General features: G+C 45.5%; 1 protein-coding gene across 3 annotated transcripts in view; it reads left to right on the top strand.

Annotated features, from left to right (window-relative positions):
- The first annotated feature begins 412 nt into the window (after window positions 1-412).
- Window positions 413-17,774, top strand: part of CARMIL1 (capping protein regulator and myosin 1 linker 1) — a 241,305-nt gene continuing 223,943 nt past the window's right edge. Inside the window, exons 1-3 of one of the 3 annotated variants that reach the window (XM_055799395.1) lie at window positions 413-565; window positions 913-1,078; window positions 5,093-5,190. In XM_055799395.1, the coding sequence (XP_055655370.1) occupies window positions 1,039-1,078; window positions 5,093-5,190 (138 nt within the window). In that variant the 5' untranslated portion in view covers window positions 413-565; window positions 913-1,038. Of the gene's footprint in view, window positions 566-597; window positions 1,079-5,092; window positions 5,191-17,774 lie in introns of those variants that run through there. The other 2 variants (XM_055799396.1, XM_055799397.1) reach the window with 2 other exon arrangements.

The raw sequence follows: 17,774 nt of genomic DNA on the forward strand, positions 1-17,774 counted from the left end.
CCTGTGGAGATAAGGTGGTGGGGTGAGGGAGAGGCAGATGAGTTCAGATCAAAGGTCGCCCTCTTCCAGGGCTTGAAGGGATCTAGCCCGGGCATTCCCTTTCCCAGGCGGCGAGGACTGACTTGGAGATGACAGCCGCCCCCTTCACACCGAACACCTTTTTCAGTGACGTGCAGGCAGAGGAGAAGCCCCGCGGTGCAAGGCTGAAGGCGCACCTGCGGCGGGCAGGCTGTCCGCCGAGGAGGGCCGGTTCAGCGGCCAGGCACCGCGGCGGCGGCCGGGGCCTGCGGCGGCGGGGGGGGGCCGGGCCGGGCCGCGCCGCTCCCGGCCGCCGGCAGATGGCCCCCGCCGCCGCCCTCCCGGGCCCGCCGCAGCGCTGGGGGCTGATCGGGCGAAGGAGGGGCCGGCCTCGCCGCGCTGAATTTCCCAGCCCGCTGCCCTCCTCCTCCCTCTCGGCGGCGGGGCGGGCGCGATGGCTTCCTGAGGGTGATGCTCCCGGCCGCCGCCGCCTCTGCCGCCGCCGGGTGCTGGGTGGGCGCGGGCGGCTCCCGGCGGCTCTCGCGAGGTGAGGAGGCCGGGCCGGGGTGAGGGCGCCAGCCCTCCCGGGGCGGGGGCTGCCACCGCCTCCTCCCGCCCGCGCCTGAGCCGCCGGTGCCGGGCGGGGGGAGCCGGGCGGCGCGGAGGGGCCGGCCGTGCGGGGGGAAGGAGGGAGCCGGCGCGGGGGCCGCCGTGAGCCCGGCGCGCTGCGCCTGACCGGCTGCCTGCGGGCCGTTCCTCCCCTGGAGATGCCCTTCCTGGCCGCGCCGGCAGCCGGGGGCGTCATGTAGCGCGGAGGGAGCGGGCTCCGCGGGGCGGGAGAAGCCCCTTCCCTCCGTCCGCGCTCACCACACACACTGCACACACGCACCACAGAGCGGCGCACGGCCGGCCCTCCTCCCCCGCCCCGCTGGTTGCATGCTCGCCTCGCCTGGCGGAGGGACGGCGCGCCGCTGAAGCAGCCCCGCCACCGGGCACCGCCGGGCGCCGGGCAGCGCCACCATGGCCGAGGAGAGCTCCGACGTCCCCAAGGAGTTGATTGGTAAGGAACGGGGCATGGCGGCGGGGGTGGGGGTCCCGGGGGAAGGTGTTGCGCGGAGCGGGGAGCTGGGGGGGGGGAAGTTTGGAGGCCGCCGTGCGCGACCCCGGGCTGCAGCGGTGCCGGGTGCGGGAGGGGGGGCGGGCTGCGGGGGGACCCGGGGGGGGCGCGGTGGCGGGGAGGGGGCGTGTGTGTGGAGCCGGGGGCAGCTCCGCGGGGGCTGGCTGGGGGAGCGGAGAGGGCTCTGCGGGTGCCGGCGGGGAGTCGGGGGGCTCCGAGGAGCCGGCGGGAGGCGGCGAGGCCGCGCCGCCGGCGCTTGGCCCCGCTGCTGCGTGCGGGGAGCGGGCGGGCGGGGGCTGCGGGCCTGCGGCGGGCAGCGGGGGGGGGCGGGGGCGCGCAGCGGCTGCGCCCGCGGAACGGCCCCCGGGCATCGCGGGGCTCCGCCGCGGCGGGCGCTGACAGGCGGCCTCGGCCCGGCGCCCGGTGCGCCCGCTCTGCGGGGCGGCTGCGCGGGTAGGGCCGGGGCTCTGGGGGCCTGTGGGGACGCTGCTCCGGCCCGCCCGTGCCCCCCGCGCCGGGACACCCGCACCGTGCCCGGCCGGGGCAGGTCCTCCGAGGGGCGCCTCAGCCTGACGGCGCCGGCTGCGGCTCCCGGCGCTGGCTCTGGTCGTTGTTTTTTTGTTTTTCTCCTGGGCTTTGCATAGTTGAAGGCTCGTTTTCCTAGGTATGTAGGAGGGAGCGAGGGTATTTGTAATTAAAGTTTTATGGCCCCATGCACACAACCCCCCAGGCTGCGTGGTATATGCTTAGGAAATCATAGGCGATGGTAGGGACCCTGAAAACGTCGTCATTGCTGCTGGGCAGCTTTCGGTAAATGGATCATTTATGCGGTGCATTGGTAACTGGAGTCATTTGGGGGTAATAGGTCTGATGCTCAAGGCCTGGTCCCCAGCCACCTCACTCAGACCAAACTTCCTTTGGTTTTAGTTGCAGTTTTGCCCGTTGAAGAGAGATCTAAGATCCTGCCAACATTAGAATAATTCTAAGTGTTGCCTTAATGACAGATGGAAACAGAAAATTGTCAGGCAACCAGGTACATATTGCATTGAATGCAGTCCTTCAGACCTTACCTAGTTCATTCACACTGTTGCATTTCCTTCAATTTTGTCAGTCAGCGCTATCAGTGGCAACTGTTTTTTAGCATTTATAAAATATTGCCAAAAATCTGGATGGACAGTTGCAGCTGCCACAGAAGATTTTTTTTTCTGTATACACAAAATAGCTCTAAGTTGCCATCCTTTTAGTGTCCACGTGGTTTGCTTTATAGCTTACTACTAAACAGTGATGAGCTGGGAAGTGTGCTAGGAGTAGCTGTGGTCAAAACCATTAACTTTCTCTTTTTAAAATGGCCAGGCATGTTTGAGGTGCTAATACATGGTGGTACTCACTGTGGATCTGCACTGTGCTGTAGTGTTGCAGGTGAGGTGTGGTGCATGTTATGAGGAAGAGCAAAGTGAGCATCTTCACACATCCCCTCCTCCTGTGGCTTTGGACAATTTTAAGAATTACCACCCAGCCCTGGTACCCTACAGCTACCCGGCTTGCTTTGTCAAGGACTTTTCTGGGGTGTGTGGATCTGTTAATGTAGACTGGTTTGATTTCTAGCAACATTTTGGTGTCTGCATCTTAAAATTTTAAACTTTTAAATAGACTTTTTGTAGTAACCCTGTGTTTTGAGAACAGGATGAAAGGTTGTGTGTTAACACTTGGTGATTGGAGTGTGGAGATTAAACTGGGGGTAGGAGTGTTTGAGCTGCAGTTCTTGCTTTGTTACTCACTTCCCGTGTGACCTTTGTTGAGTCTAGTAGGTCATAGTTTTCAAAAAACCCTGTCTTACTGTTGCCTTACCTGGATCTGCTTCTCTGAGGTGCAGGTGTCTAAGGTCTCCAGCATTAGAAATGGATGAGCACTTTGAAATATGTACCTGAATGTTATGGTTCCATTTCTCTAGTCTGAAAAGCTACTTGACAAGTCTCCTTGCCACCCACCCAATGTGTAAGGAAGTGTCCTAAGTCATATGGGGAATGTCTATGAAATCTGTATCTAACTCTTTGAAGAAGTGTTTCTAGCCAGAGCTTTGGAGGGAACTGACATCCTGATGCTTTGCAGTTTTGGGTTCCTGGCCCTTTCTCTCCCTGTGGCTTGTTGGACTAAGAGCACTGGAGCGAGGGCTTGCAATTGCTCCCACTGTTGCTCTGTGGGACCTGTGGGACAGGGAAAGGAAGAGGGTCTTCCCACGCTGGTGCCTCAGGAGGAAGACCCTTGCTAGACACAGACACTTGGAGCCGTCTGTGGGAGAGGAGAGACCAAAAGGTAGAGGCTGCCGGTGGAGGTAAAGTAGCAGAGACAGCAGTAATACCTTTCCTTCTTGCAAGGAGGTAGGGCTTTATGAAAAAGTCTGGGTGGTCAGCTTGCTTCTGGGTTCTCAAGCAGGGAGGAAAAAGGCCAGAATTAGGCATTACACACGGGAGATTCAGCCCTGGGAAAACAGTTCACATGGGGCTGGACTTTCCCCCGGGGTTTGCTTACCTGGCCGCTCCAGGAGCTTGTGGCCTGGCTCCTGACCAAGGGGTTGCCTGGGGAGTCGGCTGCGCTGGCTGTCTGCCACAGGGCTGCCGTGGCTTGGGGCAGGCTTCTCGCAGGGCAAGCTGCTGCTACCGAGGAGCTTTTGTTTCCCGATAGGAAAATTAAAATTCCTGGGGAAAGCATGCCGATTCGGCAGAAAGAGCTCTTTCTGGTGGAGAGCCACTCCAACCAGGCATGCTTCTTACTTGCACACCCTCCTGCCCTGCAGGCAGAATGCCGTGGCCTGGACTAAACGTCCAGCCTTAATAAATAGTGTGTCGTTTGTGCTATCCTATCCTGACTACGAGATGAAAATTGTGCAGAAAAGTGCTATACGGAGCACTATAATTAAAAGCCTTAGTAATAGCCCATTATCTTCAATTTTAGCCTTTAAACTTGAGCATGCACGAGGGCAAAGTGTGTGTCTGGGGAGGGTGGAGACTTGCCTACAGATGTCAGTTGTAGTGCTGGAAATAGGTTAATGTGTTTAAAAGATTTCTTTCTCGTCCCTTTCCTGTGGGGACTGGGGAGTGAAACTTATGGAAGGTGCCAGATTGGCTCTTCTAAATGAACTCCCGTGTTTATCACCCAATTACATCAGTGTCAGTAGTTGTATAAGCTTTCTGACATGGTTCCCTGTATATATGCTCCCTTCAGGCCAGGTTGCAAACGTTTAGGGGAAAGGCTGGTTCATTTGGTACTTGGCAGAGACTGCACGTACATGTGTATGCATATACATATTAAAACATTATGGCAATTATTGTAATTTCGGTGTTGGCATCATGAGGTGGCTACATTGTTGTTGGGACTTGGACCAAGATCAGTGTTGCCTTCCATTGCATCTGCTGGTGTAGTTGTCAGGTGTTAGTATCTAGAGGTCTGTCTGGTTTGCTCCACAACTTGAATACAGAGTGCAAAATGTATGCTTTTCCATTATCTGACCTGTTTAGCCTCTGTGCTATTAACAACAACAGGCTAAAATTTTTGCAATGCAAGAAGCTAGTTTGTTTTAGCAAGCTTTTCAGGTACAAATAATAGCAAATGAGGAATTTGTTGTGTTTTCCCAGAGTAGAGATAAGCAGTGCTGGGGCTTGTCTTGGGAATGCTTTTGATGTTAAAGTAATGCTGGAAAGAAATATTAAATTATGTTTAGAATCCTGGCATATAGAATCGATAATTCTATCATAGTAGACATAAATTAGTGTGTGGATGACATACTTTAAAAAGTTCTGCTTGTGTTAGGTTGTGTTAAGTACTGTGCATATGCATGAGGATTCCATGAGTGCAATTGAGCAACATAGCTCTGAGTCTTACTGAAAACATGACAGTGGTCTGTTTCCTTCTCATGGTGATGCTGAAGGGATTGAATTAAGATATTTTCTTTTATTTCAGAAAGTGTCAGGGATGTTATTGGGAGGAAAATCAAAATTTCAGTCAAGAAGAAAGTAAAGCTGGAAACCAAGGGAGATAAAGTGGATAACAAAATATTGGTAAGTATGATAGAATAACTCTTGATTACATGTGTGAAGGAAAAGCCAGTATCTTTTCAGAAGCCATTAATTCTCCTCTGCAAAGGTTCTTTGAACTTTGTGTGACATAAGATATGCATATCACTTACTTTCCTACTTTCTTGCTAGCCTGCATAGCAGGTTGACGTGCAGGCATGCATATCTACACGCATGTTTGTCACTGAGTAATTCTTCAGAGTTTAGGGTATTGTGTTGTGGACTGATGCTAAAGTAAGCTATTATTAAAACCTCTTCTAAAATAATTTGCTGACTTTGCTGGTTAGGTTTCAAAATGATAAAATATGTTTTGAGAATCTTCTGAAGGTGTTACGCATGGAGCAGTAGAACTACTGTGCTTTTTGAACTCAAACGACCACTTCTTAGTATTCTCTGTTAAGTCATATATCTGCATTTTAAAAGAAATGCTTAATGTGAGAGATCCTCCATTGTCATTCCTAAAACTGTAGTGGAGTAAAGTGTCAAATTAATCTCACTTAAGTATGCTTTCCTGTTTTCTCAAGAATAGTTTTGCTGGCCTCTCTTGATAAGCGAGCTGTGGTAATGAACTGGTATACTTGCATATTATCTTGAATACTTGGATATGCAAAAAGACTGAACTTTATTTCTTTGTTCTTTTGGTACCTCTCTGTCAGAAGAATTAGAACAACAAACACAAATAAGTACAGTGCTGCTATAGTATTTTGCAAGATATTTGAGATTTGGTGACTTGTGTTAGTAAAAATGCTGGTGCATGTTTGAAAGTGCCATTGTCAAAACTGTCGTTACAGATTTTAGGTACGTTCCCCGTGCAGATATTCTATTTTGTCTTTACAAACTGCAACATATTAATCAATTCTGAATTACCGTCATAAAGTACATGTTGCTCATCGCTGGGCAGTAAGACTAGATAGTGGTCTACTTTTCAGTGAGAGCAGCTATTTAAGGAATTAGAAATATTTTCTGCATAATATCTATGTTATATATAGCTCCTGGGTTTAGAGTTTCTGGTTTTATACTGGAAATAGGTCGAGTATGTGAATGTTGATTGATCGTCTCTATTTATTTGAAAGCCGTGTTTATAGGGAAGGCTGACAGTTTCACTGAAGCGGTTAACACTTGATTGACTTTTTGACTTATACAGAATCATTATTGTTATCAATAGTGAAATATATTGTGGAAATACTGAAATACTGTTCTGATCTGATGGGACCAAAAGAACATCAAGCTTTGAATTGTCAGTAAAGTTTCTGAGGGATGTACTACTCAGCAGTAAAATACCTTAATGTGATGACTAGGATGTTTTTTCTCTCTTTAATCTCCTAACTCTCAAGTGGGGGACTTCAACCTTTTATGACTGAAGAGGCACTGAAAGGGGGGGAATCTGTTTAAGAGGTTCACAAGTTAGTGAACACTTCTTGTGTGTGTGCATGTTGTGTTCAGTGCACAGGGTAAGTCTTTCAAGGGGATAAATTGCTGAAGGGGGTGTTGCCTGGTAGAATCATTTGTTCTTTGCAAAAATGCAGGGAATTTATATTGCAAAAAAGAATATTCTTATGGATAGAGAAACTGACTGTTGATTGCTGGGGTTGAATTTTGTGTTTTCTTCTTCCACAGAAGAAAACTGCCCTGTATGAAGCTGTACAAATCGCTAAAGGCACTTTTTTGACAATGTTTTTCTAATTACATGTGTGATCTTTATGTGGTTTTTTTTTTGTAGAAGTGCTGAGTGTTGTCTGCTGTGGCAGAGGCCAGTGGAGACTGTGGTTCCTTTTGAGGATGCAGAGTGCTCTGAAATGCAGAGTGCTCTGAAAAAAATGACACCAGCGACACCTTAAGTTGGGTACCTCAAATTAACGGACACTTTTTGGCCTTACTATGTCTACACAGTCTCACTTCTTCCCTGTGAAGTAAAGGAGATATACCATGCTCTCCTCAAGGAAGTCATGCTGAAAATAAATAGCCTTGCTTCAGAAACATGCAGGTGCTTAATACTAAATGCCACAGGAAAGCTGCCAACAAAATTAAGACTTTTTGTACTCCAAGCTGAAACTTAACAGTATTCAGTAAATAATGCATGTGGTCACATTCTGACTAGGCTGAGTAAAACTGAATCCTGAATTGCTATACCTTGGGTAAGTGTGTCAGGCTGAATGCTGAATAAAGTGTTGGCAGCAAAAGCAATTGAGAAATTAAAAGCTGTTTCCTTAAGTGTATGCACCAGAGGGCTCAAATATGATTGCATGGGTAACCTTCCTGCTCCTCGACTCTGGAGAGCTTAGTTTTGAAATCTTAATCTTCTGAGCACAGTCTCTTGAGTGCACATGTGGCAATTAATTGTTTTGAGATTTTTGGTTTAAACTTTACTTGTAGTTGGGTGTTTACAAGCAAATTAGATAGCATGCATTGGGTCCAGCACTTAAGGAGGAGGAAATACCAGTTGCTTTCAGCCTAGCTAACCCCAGAGCTGTGGTGGAATATGCTCCAAAGTGTTAGAGGAGGTTGGTCACAGAGGTTGGCACTGACCCCTGGCACCCAAATCAGTGCTTTAATTAAATGATCTCTCATCCTTCCTGCCTAGGGAAGTGCAGCAGAGTCAGTACCACTTTGAGAAAGGGAGATGATTTAAAAATGACTGCCCTTGGCAGGTGACTATAAACAGACTTGACCTCTGGCCCTGTTGTTCACAGTGTATTCATGGTGCAGAGTACTAGAATATGGATATAACCATCTACTTAAGTCACTCTGTTATAGGATATTCCTCTGATAATTAAGATGGAAATTTGAATCTGAGACTAAAGAAAAAGCAATGTGTAAACCCTGGTATTGTTTGAAACAAGGTCCCAATGTTAAACTGGTGAAATTGGTGGATAAAGGCCATGCTTGCCTTAAGGTGCTTTAGGATCTCCGTTTTGGATGCCAGAGTTTGGACGTTATGACTAGCAGCTTTGATGTAAAAAAGATTTTTTTCAGTCTGCACAGTGAGCTTGGTGCTTCAGTAATCACAATCTGCAGTTGTTCAATTAGCCATAATGATGCAAACCAGTAAATGTGGCAAGCTGCTCAACTGCCTCTGGTGTGCTGGTACCAGGTCTCAGGTGTTTGAATGGGCAGAACCAGTTTGAACGGGCAGAAGATCAGTCCTCAGGTGAACAGGGCCAAACCCCAGCCCTATCCAAGTCATCTTGATACTCTGGCAGAGCAAAGGTGCTGTTAGGGAGGGTGAGGAAACACACAGGTATAGAGAAAGCCTTGAAAGGTGAAAAGCCGCCAAGGAGGAGCTGCTGCTGGTGAGGGGAACAGGCATCATGGGGCTCCCTGATGGGCGCAGTGACGTCGTGGGCCGGCAAGGCAGGCAGCAGGGCTGGGGGTGGTGGCTGGGGGCGGTGCTGTGGTGCTGGGGCAGAGCTGGGGGCAGGCCAGGCAGCTGGGTTGGGGCGGCAGGCTCAGCCAGGAAAATGGCCAAGTGCAGGTACAGCTGTGGCTTTGGTCAGGCAGGGGCTGAGTGCCAGAGCTCCAGAGCAATATGGGGAGCCCTGGCCAAGGCTTCTCACAGCTCCTTGTATCACAGACCTGCACCACGCCGGGGGCAGGCAGCTGGCAGAGCCCTTGGGCAGGCCACCTGTAGCTGGCTCCATGTGGCCCTCAGCCAGAGGGCGAGTACGACTGCAGGAGCAGACCCCACTGTGTTTGGCGTCAGTATAGTTCTTGCAATAGTAATCTTACTGGGTTAAAATAGATAGACATCGTTGTTTCATAGTCAGTCGAGGACTGCTTTGGTGTTGTGGGATTGTTTTGTTTAAACCTGGTTTCTTACAATGACAAGGCTTAAGGCATCATGCTGAGTGTCTGCTACCTTCTTCCTCACGAAGCCAGCTTACAACTTCTCAGTTGTAATGATAATAGAGTTGGTTTGGGGTGGGTGGGGTGTGGTGGGGGATGCAAAGCAGGCAGAAAAAAAAAAAAGAGAAACTTTATACCTACTACTTCCCCTGATCACAAGAGGGATTTCATTGTTTTAACCCAGAGGCCTCAGTGACTGGGCTTCTTAGTTTTGCTGTTTGTGGTGCTGCTTTTCCCCCCTCAAAACAGCCAAGGTGTCTGTACAGGATTTTGCTGAATATTTCCTGTTGCAGTTTCTTCCTATCAGATTTATTATAATTAGTAGCTATCATTGAGAAATTGAAATTGTAAAATAAAGGCAATATGTTAAATAGAGCTGACCAGCTCCTTATGATAAACTGATGTTTTCAGGAGTGGTTCATGACAGGCCACAATTCAGGATTCCTCTTTTTGTTTCTTTACTATTAATAAAAGTGAAACCTCCCAGTCTAGTTGCCTTTGAGATTAGTTTTCCTTTAGAAAATAATATTATTTTAGACATTAAAGATTAGGAACTATTGCACATGACCATGGTCTCTATGTGGCTGGTCTGGATTTTTTTTTTCCCCCCTTCTTTTTTTCTTGGTTGTTGTTTTTTTAAGGCCATAGAATAGTGTGGTGTAGTGACCAACAGCACTTTATTAGGAAATCCCATTACAGGTTCACTGGGAGTAATTTGTATGTCCTTGTCTCTTTTTGGGATGGGTATTTCCATGGGCTTTTAAAACAAAATTTTTAGTTGACTCCTGTCAATTAGGTTTATATTTGTTCTGTGTACATGGTCTGAGATTTCATGTTCTGCTTCTAAAGACTGAAAAGGATGAAATTCTATTTAAAAAAAAATCTATTTAATTTTAAGGGAGCAGTTATGGCTAACTTGTGCACTGGCTGTGTGGCTTCTGAATACTGCTTGAATAACCTGGCTGACTCTACTGAAGCAGTTGAGAAAAGCTTGTATGAGCTGCTGTGCTTGATAACAGTGGTAGTCTCTGGATGGAGGCAGTAATATTTTGCACTGCCAAAACTATTTTGGGATTAGAAGTTCTGGTGCTTGTTTTCCATTGCTCATCTTTTGTCTTGATCCATCCATGATATTCTGTTCAATAGAGATGGATTTATCTATCTAGGTGCAAACGTCTTGCCTTAAAAAAATACACACTTACATTAAATCACTAAGAGCATGAAGCTCACAGGGTTGTCCAAGGTTAGTTTTACATAAAATGTGTGCAATCTTGCACTTATATCATGACAGCTGGTGTGTGATAATGATGTTAAATATGGACGTTCTTTTAAAATAATGGTGTTTCCTCTTCCCTGCCCGAACACTGACTGTTATGACATATATCTTAAGTGTGTGTTTATGAAGATGAAAGGAAGTAGGTGTTGGTACATCCCTCATGTCAGGAAATCTAAATGAAGTGAGGTAGAGTAATCAAAAAATACTTCAATGTGAAAATGTATCTTAATACATTTACAAGGCGCCTCTTAGCAAAACAATTGAACTGTGGCCAGTAAGATTGCTGCAGAAAACTGAAATAATAAGAGTACTGCTGGAAAAAGAATTTATTAATTCAGTCATGCAGTTGTATATAGTTCCAACACAGGAACTGTTTAAAAAAACCCCTCATTTCTGTGCAAGTTTTACTGAAATCTACATTTATTTTAGACACTGATCTATAGGGATACTTTTACCTGGTGGGAAGATTTACAGACTTAGCATTCTGATGCTGTGATAGTGCATGTGAATGTTGAAATCCTCTGTGTTGAGTTGCTTCCATTTCTAGGAGGGGAAACTAGCCATCAAAGGAATTAACCAGGCTGAGAGAAGTGTTTCCCTTTTCTTTGCGTTGGTGGGGTTGGAAATTACTTTTCTTTCCTGTTTCCACTTCCAATTCCTACTTCCAGTTTTTCTTTTTTTCTTCCCCTTTGTTCTTTCCCACACTCAAAGCATCCTTGACTTGTGTTTAGATCGAACCATGTCTTGTGTTTAGATCGGTGTTGACATGCTTTTTAGCATAATAGTACAATGAGTAAACTGTGAGGCTCCTTTCTCTCAGGTTTTCTGCATTAAGGGTAAAACCTACTTGCTTAATTAAATTGGCCTTTGACCAAACAGAAACAGTCCTCTTTCTCTGGCTACCCAGGCAAAATGTAGATATTCTACAGTCCTGGCACTTTTATGTCCTTTTGAGTGCATTACTTGCCAGAGTTGTATGTGTTCTTTGACACTTGCTTGAAGCATAGAAGATTTCTTGCACATTGACAGTATGGTGTATTCTTTGCACACTTTGGGAGGATAGTATAACCATTACAGCATATGAGCAGCTTGCTTGCTCCCCCTTTCTTTAGTTTTGGGCAACTGGGGCACACAGGGAACAGTAAGAAAAGGTAACTCCTCTTTCGATGCCCTGAAAGAACCTGCCTTTGTTCTCGCTCAGGTACTTTGCATGTGCACCCCCACCGGTGGGTGCATATATCCTTATCGGTGTTCTGGAAGGAGGAAATGTAAACATTAACTTACTCTTGTTGGCTTCTGTTTTTCTGTTGTGGTGGGTTGACCTTGGTTGGATGCCAGGTGCCCACCAAGCCACTCTATTGCCTGCTCAGCAGAATGGAGAAGAGGGCAAAAATAAGATGAAAAAAACCTTTGAGGGTCAAGATAAAAGCAATTTAATGAAGCAGTAGCAGAAGTTGCATGTGTGGAAGCAAAGGAAAACAAAAGATGTTCTTTACTTCCAATCAGCAGATGATGTTCAGCCACTTCCTGGGAAGCAGGGCTCCAGTACACATACAACATCTGTCTTCCAGAGCAATTGCTAAATAACGAATGCCCCCACTTCCTCCTCCTTTCTCTTAGCTTTTGTATCTGAGCAGAAGTCATATAGTATGTAATATCATGTTGGTCAGTTTGGGTCAGCTGTCCTGGCTGTGTCCCCTCCCAGGATCATGCCCACCCCCAGCCTGCTGGGGAGAGATGGAGGGAAGGTTGGAGATACAGCCTTGAATCTGTGCAAGCACTGCCCAGCAGTAGCCTAAACACTGGAGTGTTATCACCACCTTTCCAGCCACCAGTACAAGCACAGTACTGGGAGGGCTGCTGCAGGGCTCAGCCAGACCCAGTAAGTCTGTTCACAGCTCTAACAGCTGCTGGGGAAAAAAGGAATGGTGGGAGACAGGATTCCACCATGGCCCTGAATTGTTCATGGGATCTTTCATTCTGTCAGTTTTTCATAAACCAATTAGAAAACATTTTTTTTAATAACTGTCACACTTTCTACTTCTTTTGCTGAATATATAATGTACCAAAATGGTTTGCTAATGTACTTTTGTTTCTAGAGGGCTTGACATCCTGCCACGATTATTTGTGAAATAGAGCCTTCCTAAGCAAGGATTTGCATTGAAATGTGTGCATAAAAGTGGCAGAAGACTGACTATTACATATAATTCCCCAAAAGATGGAAATAAAAAATAGAAAATGAGCATTAGGGTCAAATTCTTGTCTCAGTCGCTCTTTTCCACTGATGGCTTTTTTTTTTTCACCCAAGAAAGACAAAGCTTGGAAGGGAACAGAATAAGTGTTATTATATATATTATATAAATGCAAAAACCTTGTCCGTATTCTGTGTGGGTTTTTTTTCTTTTTTTCTCTTATGGTTTGTTTTGTCTGTCTGAAGATACTTAGTCTAAGAAAAGATTTCTCGTGCAGAGAATGTAGTTCACTTTGCTGTAAGTCATGTGGAGGAGGATGCAGTAAGCTTGAGAAAGGCCACAAAGGCTGCTAATTGAAAAGTCAGTGTAGCATACTGTGAAAAATGCTTGTTGTTGCTTAGAGCCCCTCTCTTCAACTGTTTGTTGTGGTGGGAAAATTGGTGAATGTTACTGATGTGTCTGATTACTGAAATACTTAATTTGGATCACCTGCAATTCTACTTCATTTTTTTTTTTCTTATGGTGGTGGTAATTTAATTCTGTGTAATGTAATTACAGGCCCAGAATGTAAAATTATTCTTCAAATATAACTACTGCTAACTGCTTTGTACTGCTATCAGAGTCTCCAAGCCGATTTCTGCCCTTGTGCCTATCTAATCGCCCCGTGTTTCCAGAACACTCACTCTGGCAACTCGGGGATGATAACTTTTTGTTAACAATAGCTTCCCTAATTTGATTATTTAAGATGACAAACTATTGTGATGAAAACTTAATTATAAGAGCCAGAGTCTGCTAACCCAACACTCCTGAAACGGATTTAACCAAATTAATTGGCCTGCTGGGTGAGGGAAGAGCTACCCTGGCTTGGGGAGTCAGGGTTGCAGAATAAGGTCCAAATAGCTGTGGGATGTGATTTTGAACATCAGCAAATGGAAAGAAGTTTCTGCTGGTTGGTACAAAGTTTGAAGAAGTTGCATGGCTGGTGGTGAGTGTGGAAGAGGTTGTTGCCTGACCCCATGGGAACCAGGGCAGCAAGCTTCTGGGACAGCGATAGGTAGGTGGGGTTTTAGTAAAGGGGAAGGCTTTCCACCATCAGCTGAACAGTAGCTGCTTATTGTCATATTGCTGTCAGGGGGCTTTGCGCACGAATCCTCATAGCCCTCGCTCCTCTGAACAAATGCAAATTAAAAGGGTTCATGTGTCCTGTGGGGCTGATGCAAAGGTGCCTGCAGGATAGAAACTGTGAGCAAGCTGGGAGCAGCTCTTTGGACAGGTTATGTTTCTGGATGCTTTTTGCAAAGTGACCTTTATTTAAAAAAAAATAAAGAATTGTGGGCTGGGCTCATGGGTGCTGGATGATGTGCAGTTTATTCCCTTGGCTGACAAATGGTGTTAATATCCTTGCATACAGTGGAAGGCCAGTGTGACAGCAGGATGGGCTTCAGAAAATGTGTATGTGGGGATGGAAAACAAAAGGGGAGAGGCTGGGTCTATTTTCCCCCTAGGATTTCTGTCCTGCAATGCTTTTTCAAGTGGTGTTTGTTTCTGTCATTTTTGGATAGGTCAGCAACTAGATTTAAATTTTTTCCTCTTTCCATAGTTAGAGGCAATCGGCAGCATGCTGCCTGTGTGGCAGGCAGCGGTATGGTTGGGATGTCTGCAACACTCTCATAGCTAGGGGCTTGGGAGGCTGAGGTTGCTCAGAGCAAGCCATTTCCATTTTCTGCTCCGAGTGCTTGAAAGGTGCTTGCCGGAGGCATGTCTTTATGGAATAAGCACTTCAGGTACATGTCTCTTTCACTGAACACATCCTCAGTTCTCTGATTGAACAGCAATCCTCCCCCTGTACCAAAAACTTTGTACAAAAACTTTGTCAAACCACTGCTTTTGTAGATCTTGGTGAAATTTTGAGGATTTGAGCAGTTGTAGATACGTACTTATTCTTGGCGCCTGGGAAGAAAACAAGGTGATACAGCTGCTGCAGAGCAGTTTCTACTCAGATCTGATTAGGGGAAGTGAATGGCTGTTGACCCTGATCTGAATTGGAAGACGGGGCGCTGCTGTGTTTGTTCAGGGTCGACCTTTGAATGAAAAGGCTTCTCCCTCTCTGCCTTAAAGGCCATTAGCAAGACTGAAACTATTCACACAAAACTGTTGATAAAGGGGAAGCCTTTCAGAAGCTCATCTCTTAACAAACACTTGAGCCTGGTGCTTAAGAATGATACCTCTTACAGCTGTGCATGTGAGCTTCTACTCCAATGTAAAGCTTGAGGAGCAGTGAAGGTAGGTCAATACAGATGTTTGGATTTTTAGTGCAGCTGACTTTAGTTGACATCTCTCCTGCTGTTTACAATATTTGAAGATAATATAAAGTAAATATTTGAAGAAATACTAGCTTTATTAGGTACTGATACATTGATGAGTAATAATTTCTACTCTCCTGGTAAATTTATTCGTATCCCCAATCTAAAATAGGTGTTTTTGTTATATTTAAATACGCTTTTCACTTTACACTTTTTAAAAATAATATAACCAGTTTTCTTGACTGTGTCACTGTTCACATCTGCACCTTGCAAGTGTCAGAAAAGCATAGTGTTTGGGCTTTCTGTTACCTCAAGAAGATGCTGGTGTCTTTTTTTGTGCAAGTGTATCGATGTATGCTGTGTACGATTATTGCATACAATGTGTGTATCTTTATGCTCCCTTTTGTACCTTTCAGTTTCCCTCTTTGCTGTCCTTGCATCTTCTCTGCTTCAGCAAGTCCCTGGAAACTTTCCTGTGTGTACATTACCGTCAGGACTTGGGTTTGCTTTTTAGTCTATCCCTTCTCACATTAGTATCCCTGTTTTCCCAACAGGATATTCCCCCGCTTCTGTTTCCTTTCTTTACAGAGATAATACAAGTTATCTCCAAAGACCCCAGTATCCCCAGAAATACAGGGACAGTGGACAGACCATAATGCTGCTATGCTAAAAAATATCGATGGCTGCCTTAAACTTAGTCTGTATACAGTTTTACCTGATCCTACTAGCCAAGTTCTCTGCTTCCTTGTTCTCCGGTTTCATAGAAATCTATGCTAGATCTATGTTGTTTGCATCATGGAAGCAGTTTGGTTCATGCTGGGCATTATGGAGCTGTTAGTATAATCTGGCTTTAGGTTCTTTCCACCTTTCCCAAAGCAGCTTTCTTTGGTTAAAAATAAAAACAAAAGCGACAACAAAATTCGAAACAACTGCTTGCGTCTTCAGAGTGCTGTGCAAATTATGCTTGTCCTGAGGGGAAGCAAGATAGTACAGGATGGATGCAACTCGCTTGCATTACTGTCTCTGTCTCTCTAGGTAGATGAGCTGTTGGGCTAAAAAAAAAAGTGAAAACAGAACAGGTTAACAACTGTAGTATAACATGGCAATTTAAATGCAATTACATTATGTGGATAGTGCCAGAGCAGTCTAAAAGAGTGTAAAATAGCTTTTAAAAGGGTTTTGTCTGTGAATACAATGCTGCATTACCCAATTTCTCATATTTTCTTTACTTTGGGAAGACATCTAAGAGATTTGACTCTGCTAATGAATTTAACTGTATCTTACTAATCTGTACTATTTCCCTGACAAATTATGTCGAAGTCGCTTTTCTACCATTTACTTGCTTAACTACACCATGTAGGCAAACTACAGGAGAATTTGAATGCTGAGTCTCTTAGGCTTCTATGTAGGTATGTCAGCTGAAGTTTGAAAAAGCTTTTTCCAGAAAAGAACATGTGTTCAATCTTTAGCCAAATGCCAAGAAAAGTCATGAGGAGTGGCCTAATGAAGCAGGGATGTTTGTTGTGTTTCAATTATAAACTTGCTGGGTTTTTTGCCTGTACTGAATAATACTAGAAATGGCAAGATTTGCAGGTCTCAACTCGTAAGAGTGCATATTCAAATTAGAAAGATTTTAGGTGGTTGTAGGCTTAATGCTGACACTGAAAACACGTTGCTTTTTTTGCCCTGTTATTGTTAAACTATGATCTTTGTCAGCTGGCAGATATTTCTTAAACTTGGTGAATGCTTATTATAAGCCTTGGAAATGTAGTTTTCTCTTTTGTATTTTTTGCTAAATGTTTTCAAAATATTTAAAACCTAAAGATGGGTTATTTTCATGTGATGTTTCCAGTGTAATGCTATCCTTTTAAAGTATTTCCTGTAACGCTATTAGATGGATCTGCAGTTGTTTGTGCGTGAAATTGTGTGAAATTAAAATCCTGCAGGTTTTTGTATGGTATTAATTTGTAACAATGTAGCCTTAATGCAATTTTAGTAGGTCTTTGTTCAGCTTGAGTGGTTGAGTCCGCCCAAAATACATTATTCTTCTATTTATCTCCCATTTTTTTGTGTTCTATTTTTCTATTTTTATCTTCCCTTATATATTTTAGAATATTCCTTATCTTGTTTTTTCTTTTTGGAGTGTCGGTTTACTCTCATCATAAATAAAATGTTACAGACAATTGTTTGAAATAAAGACTGGCCTTAAGGATGTATGCATAATTGAAGGAAATGTTGGTAAGTCAGCTTCTCAGCCTCCCCTTTCACCTCTTTTAACTGCTCCAGTCTTCCACTGCTCTCTGGGATGTGATTGGTATTGTGCTAATGGTGCTTTCTCCCTTCAGCCAGGAGCAGCATTAAGCTTGTGCGGAAGGCTTTAGTGAACTGTGCCTGACACGGAGCACAAGGGACCTCCTTTCCTCTGCCTTCGCAAGTGCTGCCTGCTCGGGAGCCAGAGCTGCCTGGTGCTGATGCTCTCTGCCTCTGAGTAAGTGCAGTGTAGTGTCAGGGTAGCTTAGATCCTAATGAGAGGAGGAATGCTATCATGCTTGTACCTTGATGTGTTGCAAAGAAAGCTTTGCTGTGGAGTAGGCTGTGTATTGCACGTTTGCAGTGTGGCCCTTCCTTGTGTAACCTTGTTCCTGTGTCCAAGCCCCAGGTAGCAGGAGGAGGCTGGGCGGCGCTGGAGGAGGAGGTGATGTCTCTGCTTGCACAATTGTACAATTCTGTAATGCTAGACCCCTCTCTTGCCAGATGCACGAACCTGCATGGTGCTATTTGGCTTTAGAATGTGCTGGGAGGAAGGGATTCACTAGCTGTACTGTTTCTTTCAGTGCATGGAGGAATGAAAGTAAGGGAGCTGTATCAGAGGGACTGCTTGCTGTCAGCTCTTACCAGCCATTTCACTGTACGCGTCCTGTGAGGGGCCAGCCTCAGAAATGGTTTCCCAAGCCA

The sequence above is a fragment of the Falco peregrinus genome, chromosome 3, assembly GCF_023634155.1.
Source record: "Falco peregrinus isolate bFalPer1 chromosome 3, bFalPer1.pri, whole genome shotgun sequence".
In the NCBI taxonomy this organism is placed as follows: domain Eukaryota; kingdom Metazoa; phylum Chordata; class Aves; order Falconiformes; family Falconidae; genus Falco; species Falco peregrinus.